Source organism: Lytechinus variegatus, chromosome 7, assembly GCF_018143015.1.
Source record: "Lytechinus variegatus isolate NC3 chromosome 7, Lvar_3.0, whole genome shotgun sequence".
NCBI classification, from domain to species: Eukaryota; Metazoa; Echinodermata; class Echinoidea; order Temnopleuroida; family Toxopneustidae; genus Lytechinus; species Lytechinus variegatus.
The window spans coordinates 32,502,990-32,515,024 of record NC_054746.1 but is presented as its reverse complement, the minus strand read 5'-3'; the positions used below and the strand labels follow the sequence as shown (position 1 = coordinate 32,515,024).

The window sequence follows — 12,035 nt, the reverse complement described above, 5'->3', positions numbered from 1 at the left end:
CTCTTCTAGCTGCTTTCCTTCTTCATCGAGTTGTCTCTCTTCTTCTTTCTCCCTACTTTCCTGTAGTTTCCGTCTTTCTTCTATGATCTCCTCATCTATCTCGTCTATCTTGCTCCTACCAACCCTTTTCCAAACTCTTTCCTGGCTATCCTCCTTCCTCCTTTCTTCCTCTACTGCTTCCTGCCGCCTTCTTTCCTCCTCGATTCTTTCCTCCTCTTTCCTCTTTCTTTGTTCTTCTCGTCCGTTCTTCTCTTTCTCCCTTTCTTCCTCTATCTGTCTCCTCTTCTCCCTTTCCTGCTGTTCCTCCATCCTTTCTTTAGACTTACATGTAGGCAAAGTCGGGCTAGATCTTAGTGTATCCACTTCTTTGATATAAGCTCGGTGATGTCTTTTGTAATGCTGTCTCATTGACTCTCTTTTATCAGTCTCATGATTACATCTTTCACAGTGAATAAGAAAAGTCATTTGATGAACCTTCCGTAGATGATAATTTAATTCTGGATAAGATGAAAATACTCTTTTGCAGTGCCTGCAGGTCACTTCCATCCTGGTACTGTAAGATACAAATTACAAAGCATACAAGGCATATATATAATTGTATGTTGTCATACATACAATCAAAATGATAAAGAAAGGAATATTGTAGAATAAATTTCTGAATACAGCCATCATGGTGAAGATGTATTGTTTTTGTGACTCAAAGTTCAATGTATCTTTGTGGTGGAACCCTGTTTCTATTTGGATTACGCCTGATTTCTTGTGTCAACCAGTTTTTTAAAGGCTTTCCAGTATAAGCCTTTAGTCGATCGATGTGCACCACCTTTGGTTTGCTTCTCGATGATTCCTGAATTCGATACACAACATCTGAAAGTTTGGTTACCACCATAAATGGTCCTTTCCATTTCATGCTCAGCTTAGGACACACTCCTTTCTTCCTTGATGCGTCGAATAACCACACCCAGTCTCCAGTCGTAAAACTTCGCTGAATAATATTTCTATCATAAGACTTAGCCTGTCTTTCAGCTGCAATTCCAAGTTTTTCTCTAGCACCTTCATGTACCTCATGTAACTTTTCCCTCACATCACTGACATAGTCCGATTCTTCTTCATTTGCAGGTGTTGGAGAAGGTAACAGCAAATCTACCGGCAGACTGATTTCTCTTCCAAGCATCATCATAGCAGGACTCTCTCCAGTTGATTCCTGGACTGCTGATCTGTATGCCAACATAGCAAATGGAATCCTCTCATCCCAGTCCTTCTGTTCACCATCTGGATCGAGCAGTGACGACACCATACCCAGTAAGGTTCTATTAAATCTTTCTATAAATCCATCTCCTTGTGGGTGTAGTGGGCAAGTCCTTGTTTTCTTAATACCAAGCATCTTACACATCTCTGCCATCAGCCTTGATTCAAAATTCCTCCCTTGATCGCTATGTAGTTCTTTTGGTATCCCATACCGACAAATAAACTCCTCCACTAGTACCCTAGCAACCGTCTCCGCCTCCTGATCTGGTAATGGATACGATTCTATCCATTTCGTGAAATAGTCTCCCACGACTAGCACATACTTGTTTCCACTGTCCGTTTCGGGTAAAGGGCCCAAAATGTCCATCGCTACCCTTTCTAATGGTGCACCAACTCTATATTTCTGAAGTGGAGCTTTATTCTTCTTTGGGGGGTTTTTCAGCTGTGCACAGATAGTACATCTCTTAATCCACAATCGCACATCTGCAGCAAGTCCAACCCAGTAATATCTCCTCTGTACTTTATGTAATGTCTTATTGACTCCAAGATGAGCAGCTGTTTGAGAACCATGTAATTCCTCCAGTTCTGTACTTCGCAAAGAACGAGGGAGTACAATTTTCCAAGTTATCTCCTTTCCATCTTCTGATTCCCATCTCCTCATCAAGACACCTTTTTGTACTTCTAGCAAAGTCCAGTTTACCCAGTAAGCCTTAGTAGCTGATGATAGGTGCGAAACATCTTTCCAGCTCGGCCGCTCTCTCCATATTTCCTTCCATCTCAAAATATGCTTTATATCTCCATCTTGTAACTGTGCCTTCCTGATTTCCTCTTCAGTTATTGGCGTAAATGTTAAGGTAGACATCTCCTTTTCATCACACTCTCCAGCCTCCATGTCAAAATCTTGCGTTAAGTAAGTAGATAGAATCCAATATAGTTCACTACGAAAAACAATGATATAAATTCAATTAATGTCACAAATTCACATTCAAATGGAAATAAGTCTATTTCTTTACTTCTCTTCCATTTCCAGTCTTCTAAAATCTCCTACAATGTCGGCAATCGGTGCAAGGTCGTCTGGATAACCCATCAGCATTCAAGTGGACACGTCCAGCACGATGCTCTAAGGTGAGTTGGTACTGTGTTATCACTTCAAGCCATCTGGCTAACTGTCCTTCAGGATTCCTAAACTCTAGTAGCCATCTAAGTGCACCATGATCTGTTCTAACTTTCACTTGTTGTCCATACAGATAATGACGGAAATGCTTGAGAAAGTTCACAACAGCTAATAGCTCCCTCCTTGTTACGCAGTAATTCTGTTCTGCAGGATTTAGAGTCTTACTGGCATATGCAATAACCCTTTCCTTTCCCTCTTGTTCTTGTGAAAGTACTGCTCCTATTGCAAAATTGCTGGCGTCTGTATCAAGAATGAATCCAACATTCAGTCTTGGGTAGGCTAGAATTGGGGCGGTCGTTAACATTCTCTTCATCATCTGAAAAGCCTCCTCGCATTCTGTTGTCCAGATGAAGGGCTCATCTTTCTTGGTTAGATTGGTAAGTGGTTTCGCTACATCAGAGAATTTGAGTATGAATCTCCTGTAGTAGGATGCTAATCCAAGAAAACTCCGCACCTCTGTCTGGTTGGTTGGTGTGGGCCATGATTTAACAGCCTCTATCTTATCCGGGTCAGTCTTCACTCCATCGGACGATACCACATGTCCCAGATATAAGACCTCCTTCTGAAATAGATGACACTTCTTGGGTTTCAATTTCAGGTTTGCTTCTCTTAGTCGCTGTAGAGTTATTCTCATTCTATTGATCATCTCAGATACATTAGAGCCATAGACTATTATGTCATCTAGGTAGATTAAGAGTATCTTCCATTGCAGACCTCTGAACACATTTTCCATCAACCTCTCAAAAGTAGATGGCGCATTGCAAAGTCCGAATGGCATGACCTCGAATTGGTATAATCCTCCTGGTACCACAAATGCTGATTTTTCTTTAGCATCATCATCTAAGGGAACTTGCCAGTAGCCTGAAGCTAAGTCTAGCGTGCAAAAGTAACTTGCACCTTCAAGAGAATCCAGTGATTCAGCAATGTTAGGTAATGGAAACGAATCTTTCACAGTATTCTGATTCAGGAGTCTGTAGTCTACGCAGAATCGTTTGGTTCCATCCTTCTTATCCACCAATACTATCGGGGAAGACCAGGCACTGGATGAAGGTGTGATGATCCCTCGTGCTAGCATGTCTTCAATTTGCTTTTCTACTTCTTCCCTCTGACCCATAGGGTGGCGTCTAGGTCTCTGCCTAATAGGGGCATTGCTTGTAGTATGGATACTGTGCTTCACCTTGTCGGTACATCCAATATCATGGTCACCTTTTGAGAATACATCACAGAAATCTGTCAATAGGGTAGCAACATCAGAATGGTGAGCATCTTCAATGTTCGGTTTAGCTCTCTCAAAGATATCTGTCAAATGTTCTGGTATCTCCTGTTTGATGACCATCGCCAGTCTGTTACTTCTGTGATTTGTGCACGAAATAGTCTCTCCATGTAAGGTTACCATCATTCGCTCACAATCAATAGTTGCATTTGTTTCTTGTAAGAAGTCCATTCCAATAATTCCATCCACATCTATTCCAGCTATAATGACAGACACATCATACATCCTTCCGGAAATGCTCATTGGAATAACTGTCTCCCCAAATACTTCAATAGGGGTTCCATTGGCTTGTCTCAGTTGAATTTCTGTCTCCTTCACACCTGGCATTCTATCATGGTATGCTTGACCCAAAATAGCTCCAGACACAATAGTTATTGTTGACCCAGTGTCTACCAACATATATCTTGTTTCACTCCTTATATCTACTGGTATATACATAGCTTGGTTAACATCTCGAATAATGCAAATCAAGGGATCCGCTGCTTCTCGTTGAACATCTAGTTCTGTGGACCTGTCTGGTCTGGCCGTCCCGTGGTCCTGCGAGTTGGCCTTCTGTCGTTTCCCTGGTATGGTTTGCTGCAAACACGACTGATGTGTCCAGGCTCTCCACAGTTGAAGCACACAATTCGTGGTGGACCTCCATTCCTGTTCACACTCATCTGTCTCATCATTGATTTGATTTCTTGTAGGCTTGACTTTAATTCTTGTATCTCCTTCTTTACTTTCTCATCTGCAGGTGACGACTTTACAGCATCCCCTACTGCTCTGACGTGACGTGGCCTAATCCTCTCTCGTGCCTTCTCTGTCTGTAGAAAAGACTCTGTAGTCAATGCAGCACTAATCGCCTCTTCAAGTGTTCTGGGATGAGCTCGGAAAATGGCAGCCCTGATTTCACCATCATCGATCGCTTCTGAAAAGTGTCCACGAGCAAGCCTCTCTCGAGCATCGTTGCTTAGCTCCGGGTAGGCTAAGCAGGTCAAATCTCTAATTGCCTGACCCAATTCCTGTAAGCTCTCCTTCGGCTGTCGTCGCCTAGTCCTCAACTCCAGCAAGAAATTTTCAGCATTCTCTCTCGGTCCAAATCGTCGCTCCAAAAGAGAAGTTAGATTGGAGTATGTGAGATCCTGTCCAAATGGAATATTATTCAAGACCTTCAGTGCAGCGCCTTGCAGTCTCGTGGCGAGATATTGTCCAGCCTCGACATCATCCCAATTATTCAATCTTCTGCAGACGTCAAAGTGTCGGCGATAGTCCGTCCATGGTACCTTCCCAGCAAACTTATCCGGCAAAACGTCCCTGGCTCCAGATCCTCTCAGTTTCTTCGGGTCGGTCGTTTGGTGACTCCCAACATAGGAAGCATTATTTCGGAATTGAGTTGGCGTATAAACCTGGCGCCTCTCCGCAGGAATAGCATCTCCATAATTGGCCATGTCTACCGCTATCTCCGGATCCTGCTCATCTAATACCCAGCTCCTCTGGACTCCATTATTTCCAGTATCTCCTGCTGCCAACTCAGCGTTTGGTTCCATCATACCGAGTGCTATAATTTTTAATATATTTGGATGTATGTTTATTTTCTTGTGTTTAAGTATAAATATACATGTTTTATATTGTGTCAAGCAAACGTACCCTTACATTGTAAAAGGAATAGATTTCCTTGTAATTCACAGTGATTGATTCACTGTTAGTATGTCCATAGGACATATAAATGCTCATTTTCCATATTCAATCTTAACTTATCTAATGCACACTTGTAATTAGGAACTCAAAACACAACTTATTTACTATACATAGCTTAAACAATGTATTCCTAAATATCTACTAGTACCGTACACAACTATACATAATAATAGCAAAATTCTTATATACTTAATACACATCATTCTACTACTTAGTAGACAAAATGTAGTCTTTTTCTCTTTTAAAAGTGGAGGGGTTCTTTGAAAAGACCATCCCACACCGCTACCAAAAATGTAAATTTTTGGTGCAGGGACTCTACAAAAAGACCATCCCACCGCCGTGCCACCAAAAATGTAACGCGAGACCCCCTCAAATAATAGTATGCTGCCACCACAATAGTTTATAGAGTTATTGAGCTCTCGACCAAGCATTATTTAACACTTGATCGTAAATGAAGAACTTTTCCTCGATGAGAACTTTAATTAAATGTCCAGTAAACCTCCAATCAGAATAGCCGTCTCATGATCCAATATCTGAGATTACGCTTCGAGGCCTATGATTGGTCCATCTTCTTGCATCGACCGCCAACTTTTAGCCTCTCCGTTCTGCCACAGTCATGGATGTTGAAGGAGCTCCGATGACCTGAAGAAAAACCGTCATTTCTCCCGTCTTGAGACTTCAGACATACTTCTTGACCCGGACTCTCGCAACAGAATTTAATAGGTGAGTTTACTCACTGAGTGACTTAGATTAATCTAAATTACAAAGCTAAAATTTCCCATCTTTCTTGATAGAGTAGCCATGTAGCAAAATCTCTATTCACTCACGTACAATACTTGTTCGCCTCGTGTTTCTACACACACGCTCAGGCATATCCACTTCACACACGTGCAGTCACCTAAATTAAATTATGCACATCGACATCCATAGAAGCGTTCACTTCAGGCAATGCTTCGCAACCAATCATTCTAGTCTGTTTCAGTTCTCAATTCCACTCTTTATCACTGGGTCTCACTAGGTAAGCGTAGTTTCCCAAGCTCGATGTCGCGTTCCGTTTTCTTGAAATATACAAGGTTGGTCTATAAATAAACTAAGAACCCTAACTTAAATAATGCTTAAACTAATTGTACGGTACTTCTTATCCCTAATCACATCATCAATCAATCATCACTAATCAATCGATCACCATTTCTAATTCTAAGACTTAACAACAAATCCAATTTATTGGATTCATCATTCTCAAACACTGATCACTAATCATCTTCCTTCTATGCAAAGTGTGCAAGTCCAATTACTGATTCCTAAGAAAAATAAAATAAAGTTCAACTGAACTTTAATATAAGAAATTTGAAGTTAACAATTCTTCTGAACATTTCACAATAAAATTTGGATATTTACATCAATTTACATAAGTATAAAAATTCATTGAATATGGAATGAGCAATATTAAATTGTATAACTTACTCTACGTAGATAAGAATTTAACTGTAAGTCTGTGCATGTCACTCTTAAATTGAAAGAATGATAAATAGAATAATAATTAATTGCTAAGTTGATAAATCCTATGTATTACTGTTACAAATACACTATCGGTATCGTTTGTAAGTATTGATTATTACCTAAGCTACATCCTACTTTAGTTCCGTACTTTATACTCCGTAGAGTTGTGTTCCCTCTCAGAGTTATTTCCACTTAAAACTGTAAACTACTCTCCACAAAGGTTCCAGGACCAATGGTTCTTTTCTGTCGATCTGACTTATGTGAGTAATCCTATCTAAACTGCCAGCAGTTACTCAATATCTTTCTCCATCCAATGTCACTAACCCAATACAACACACCAATCTCCAAAAAATATCCTTATCCTATCAACCTCTCAACGGGCCTTGTTTACCAGCCTTACAGCGCCTACAAAACTCCCACTCACTTTGTCGGTGTGAAGTTTGTATCAACATCCAACATTCTGTGTGATGAAAAGCCTCAGAAATCCGTAAATATCCCTAATCATCACGGGTTCAAGAATAGACTCACATAGTACCTTTCTTAGCATTAAAGCCTACCGGAAACTCTAACCTCGTCCCTGCTGTCTGAGCATACAGCTAAGCAAAACAAGTCTGAAAGACCAACACCTTATTCCTATTTCAGTGTTAAGTAAATCAACCAACTATTTATACAATGTCAATGCTCTAATGAAGAATTAAGCTTCATCCATAAATTGAGTTTACTTCAGTCTATAAACATCAAGTATCCTTAATAAAATATGTGAATGACTGCACAGACAATTATTTACAAGTTATTTACAAATGCTTTCTGATTGATAATCAGGTATTTACATCTCATCTATTGTTTACGTCATTCTGATTATATGGTAATCTTAATCAGAATTAATATTCAGTATTCTGATATTATAACATTAAGTATTTTGATCTTATAACATTAAATAATCTGATCTTAACAACTACGGGAATTGCATGCTTGACACTATGTAACACGTGACCTTAACATCCACACACTCATGATGGCTAGTTTTGTTTAGTTTTGATCCTATTTGTATATGATGTAAGAAATGTAAATAAATAACCAAAGTCATTAATCCTGAAATTAGAATTGAGTTAACGACTCTATCAATAAATATTGTTTAAACAACCAATGTGGAAAAAATGCCAAAGTCAGATCAATATTCAAAGCAATACCAAAACAACACACATTCCAGAACAACTTGACAGTTTTATGCCAAATGTTACTGACCAAAAGTTAATCTCTGTTTAGAGATTGAAAATCTGACACTAGCCTTTTCCACGCTGGTAGAATAATTTTATCAATGCAGTAATTTAATTACTCTAACTAGATAATTTGATTAAGTATTCAGACTGTCAAGAGTCCTTAAAAGGACTGCCTAAAATATAGTCATCAAGTCAGAAATAAATTCATAATATAAAATGCATAAATCATCCAATTTCATAAATAAGGTAATTAAATATAATCATCCATTCAGGAGATTCCAGAAAGATAAATTAATAGTCAGCATTCATGTTCACTATCCTGACCATCAATTAATTTCTATCTGCTTTTAAACAGCTGTGTTCATGTCAAAAATGAACACAGACAAGCACCAATAAATGCTTTCATATCTTCTCTAGATATCGATCAAACAATCAGTAGACTTGATAAATCAATCAAAGTCTGCGAATGAATAACAAAAGCTGCCCAATTTCTGTGAACAACTGATAAATCCAAGCTGACTATAAAGAAATACAACAGAGTATTGGTTGCCAAAGGTCGTCACGAACCCCAAAAAGGTGACGAACGGTTTCAAATTTGTAGCTAAAATTCATCATTATTCTCGCTGAATTCCCTGAATGGAACTAAGTGTCATATTATGACGTAATGTACTCACAGAAGAATGCTAAAGTTGAATTAACAATGGTTCAGAGAGAGAGTGAGTGAGTGACTTTCAACGATCCTTCTCTAAAGAGCTTGCAGACGATATGGCAAACTCTCGAAAACCTCGCCTATTTATAGACTTTTGCCCCCCCCCAGAATTTTGGCAATTTTTGAGCTCATTACATTACGCGGCGGGTTGTTATGTAATTTTAGTGCTTTAAAAACCACTCAATTCACATAACATTACGCGGCGGGATGCTATGCAAATTCAGTACTTTAAAATACACAAGATAGTGCGTCTGTGCGCGTATGCGCGCATCAGAGCTTAAGATCCAAGGAAAAGTTCAAAATACTGCCGGTAATCGTCTCAGAATAAAGGAAAATAACAGTATCCAAACATGAATGAAGAAATTCCAGCAATAAATTAGTGCTGTCATCAACTTTCATGGAATTTACACAAAAGGTAAGATTCAAATTTGACTTAGAGCTATTTAACGCTCATAAAATTTCATAACAGACCATACCGGTCCCATAAATAGATCGTACTGCTGGCTCTACGCGATTATGGCGTGACTCAGCAGAAATATACCAATTCCTCTGCGCTAACACGTATGCGCGCACACTAACAATTAATCCAAAGAAATTCACCAGTCTCTCTGGAATTCAGGTCACAGTTCACGTAGTAAAAACAGCTGATCACCGGCACTTAACCTTTCATTCAATGACTATAATGGCTTTCAGTTACGTTATGTAAACAAACAAAACTCCAGATGAAAAGGACATTTTAGAAATCTAAATATCTCTTTTAAGATGAGATTTTCCTATTCACGAAGGGGGGTTTCCTTCACAGTATTTTGGAAGATCATTTTCGAATAATATCTGTTCTCTTCTGAACATTATGCCCCCCCAAAAAAAAAAAAATTAAAGATTTTGAAATAAGTAAATAAAATTATATAAAAAGAAAGTATTTTATTTGCTTTTTCAGCAGGCGTGTTTAGTATTAAATAAAAACAACATTATCTTTCAGGTCAGCAGGTATCATTCCGAGGGAGACTCCTTAGAGGTCAAGAGATTCCAATCCCTGAGGGATATAAAGGTAAACAAGAAGATATGTTATTACTCTCAATTGTTTTTTTTTTTTTGAGGAATCTTACTGGGAATTTCCCATCAATTAAAACAATAAATGGTACTGGACGGTTTGCCTACATATGAAATGGGGGAATAGAAACAAAAACCTTTGTTAGTATACTATTTTTCAAATCTATTCCATCTACACAATAGAGCTGCATTTCAAGAGTGGAGGTTCTTGATACTTAAAGAATGGTAAAGATACTGGTCAGGAAAAAGTGCTGAAAGAAAATTAAGATAATTGTATTTAATAGCAGTGGTATTTGTTCTTGGCAAGTTCTGTAGTACAAGCTCCTGTATTAAGGATATTAGAAATTATTGCATTTACAAACAGACAATCTTTGAGGACCGTTGGTTTTTGTATTTTGTCCTTTGATGGTGTATAACAGATTATTTAGAGTTGGCTGTTAGGTACGAATATGTTTTAATCCTATTTTATATTTTGACTCTTGATTTAATAGGTGTTATTCTGAAAGAGCCTAGTAAACCCTTCACTGAAGATGAGGTAAGTTTAGCATGCCTTTCAAGTACTTGTGGAAATAAGATTTGCATTCTTTATTACTAGAAGGGTTTATTTTATGTAACCAATGGTGAATGACTAGATAATTATTGTCACACTGGATATTTATAATTTTCATGTATAAACTGCATTTTCAACCAAACTGTTGTGTTCAAAATGCTCCCATTATCTCTGCATAGCTGTGACAGGTAAAGTCCTCACAAATTTTCAAGGAATGTTTTTTTTTTCTTGCTATCAGCAAGTATTATGCAAGTAAATTGTTGAAGAAATTATGATACAATTACTTTTAAAATATTCAATATCATTTTATTTCTTTTTATTTACCTTTTGTAAACCAAATTTTTAAATCTAGTCTTTCTAAAACTCTATCCTGATTCATATCCTCTTCCAATGAAGGATCGTACTTTAAAAGCAACCCAAAGTTTTGACAAGTTTACCTATTGGAATTTGGAAACGGCACCTTCTACAAATGACACAATTCAACGAGCCTTGGCATGGACCAATATAGCTTCTGCAGTGAGTTTTATATGTTTTCAACATTCCATTTTGCAGTAAAAATCTCTAAGAAGACTATCCAAGTATAAAATGTCATACAAATTCATCATATGCAGATTTATCAATTGTGTATAAAGAATTTGTTTCCTTAATATATTTTGAGAAAAGAAAAAATCTGTGAAGAAAAATTATCTTAATGTCTAGGAATAGTGTTTTTAAAATATTTTTTTAAAAATTGAAGTACATGGATGCACTGTTACTGGTCAAATAATGAATGTATGATTAAAAGTGTCTCATGGTTTTCAGAACCAGGAAGGGGAGGGGGCTTTTTCAGTAATTCTTTCTTCATCTTTACTTTTTATTAGGTTTTTGTTGTGCATTTTGTATATTATTCATTTCATTTCATGTACTGTACGTAAAGATGTGTACTTAAGCCATTGGCTACTGACCATAAAAAAGGGATTTAATGATAAACCATTAATATTTATCCATTTTACTTTTCAGTTACACAGTCCTGTATCATCTGATAAGCCATCTTTGGAATCCCAGGGCAGTGTAGCTGGCTGTAGATGAAATTCAACCATTCCAATGTACTCCTACCTGAATACTAGTGGTCAGATTCAACCTGAGATCATGATGCCACTGTGTTCTCTTGATGCCAGGCCTTTCCAGCTTACTCCAGAGTTAACCATTTCATGAAAGTTTTCAGCACCAACAAGTCATCGTTATTGGATAAATGTGAAAAAGATGGGATAGTTAACATAGAAGCAGTCAGATATATTTCCCATTAAGTCAATCGAAAGCAAAGGAATTTGTCTGATAAAAGTGTTGATGTTATCCTACAGTATGTTACCATGATGAGGAACGAAGTCAAGTCCCACAGGAATACTTGGTAGTTCTTAAAAATTCAATTGGAATCTATTTTTGTTGATTCTCGGCCATTGCATTATATATGAAGATGCGGGAGTCATTGTGACCTTTCCCACTTCTAAGTCACTGTACCTTCCAAGATGTGAATTGCTTTTCTGCCAGAGACTCTGTAGGGAGGGTGTTTGATATACCTTGTGATGTAACTTTTTGTCATTCTGATTGATAATACTGTGAATTTCTTTATGATTAAATTTTGTATGTAAAAAGTG

At 37.8% G+C, this 12,035-nt stretch overlaps 1 protein-coding gene and 1 long non-coding RNA gene across 3 annotated transcripts in view; both read left to right on the top strand.

The window, feature by feature from the left end:
* Positions 1-7,465, top strand: part of LOC121419041 — an 11,947-nt gene extending 4,482 nt beyond the window's left edge. The window contains exons 2-4 of the long non-coding RNA XR_005970544.1: positions 1,117-1,299; positions 2,276-2,370; positions 4,429-7,465. This is a non-coding gene — a long non-coding RNA (uncharacterized LOC121419041). The remainder of the gene's footprint in view (positions 1-1,116; positions 1,300-2,275; positions 2,371-4,428) is intronic.
* LOC121419040 (ribonuclease H2 subunit C-like) overlaps positions 1-12,035 on the top strand; it is an 18,132-nt gene extending 6,097 nt beyond the window's left edge. For both annotated transcript variants that reach the window (XM_041613320.1, XM_041613319.1), the window contains exons 3-6: positions 9,781-9,849; positions 10,343-10,386; positions 10,798-10,917; positions 11,401-12,035. In XM_041613320.1, coding sequence (XP_041469254.1) covers positions 9,781-9,849; positions 10,343-10,386; positions 10,798-10,917; positions 11,401-11,469 — 302 coding nt within the window. In that variant the 3' untranslated portion in view covers positions 11,470-12,035. The remainder of the gene's footprint in view (positions 1-9,780; positions 9,850-10,342; positions 10,387-10,797; positions 10,918-11,400) is intronic.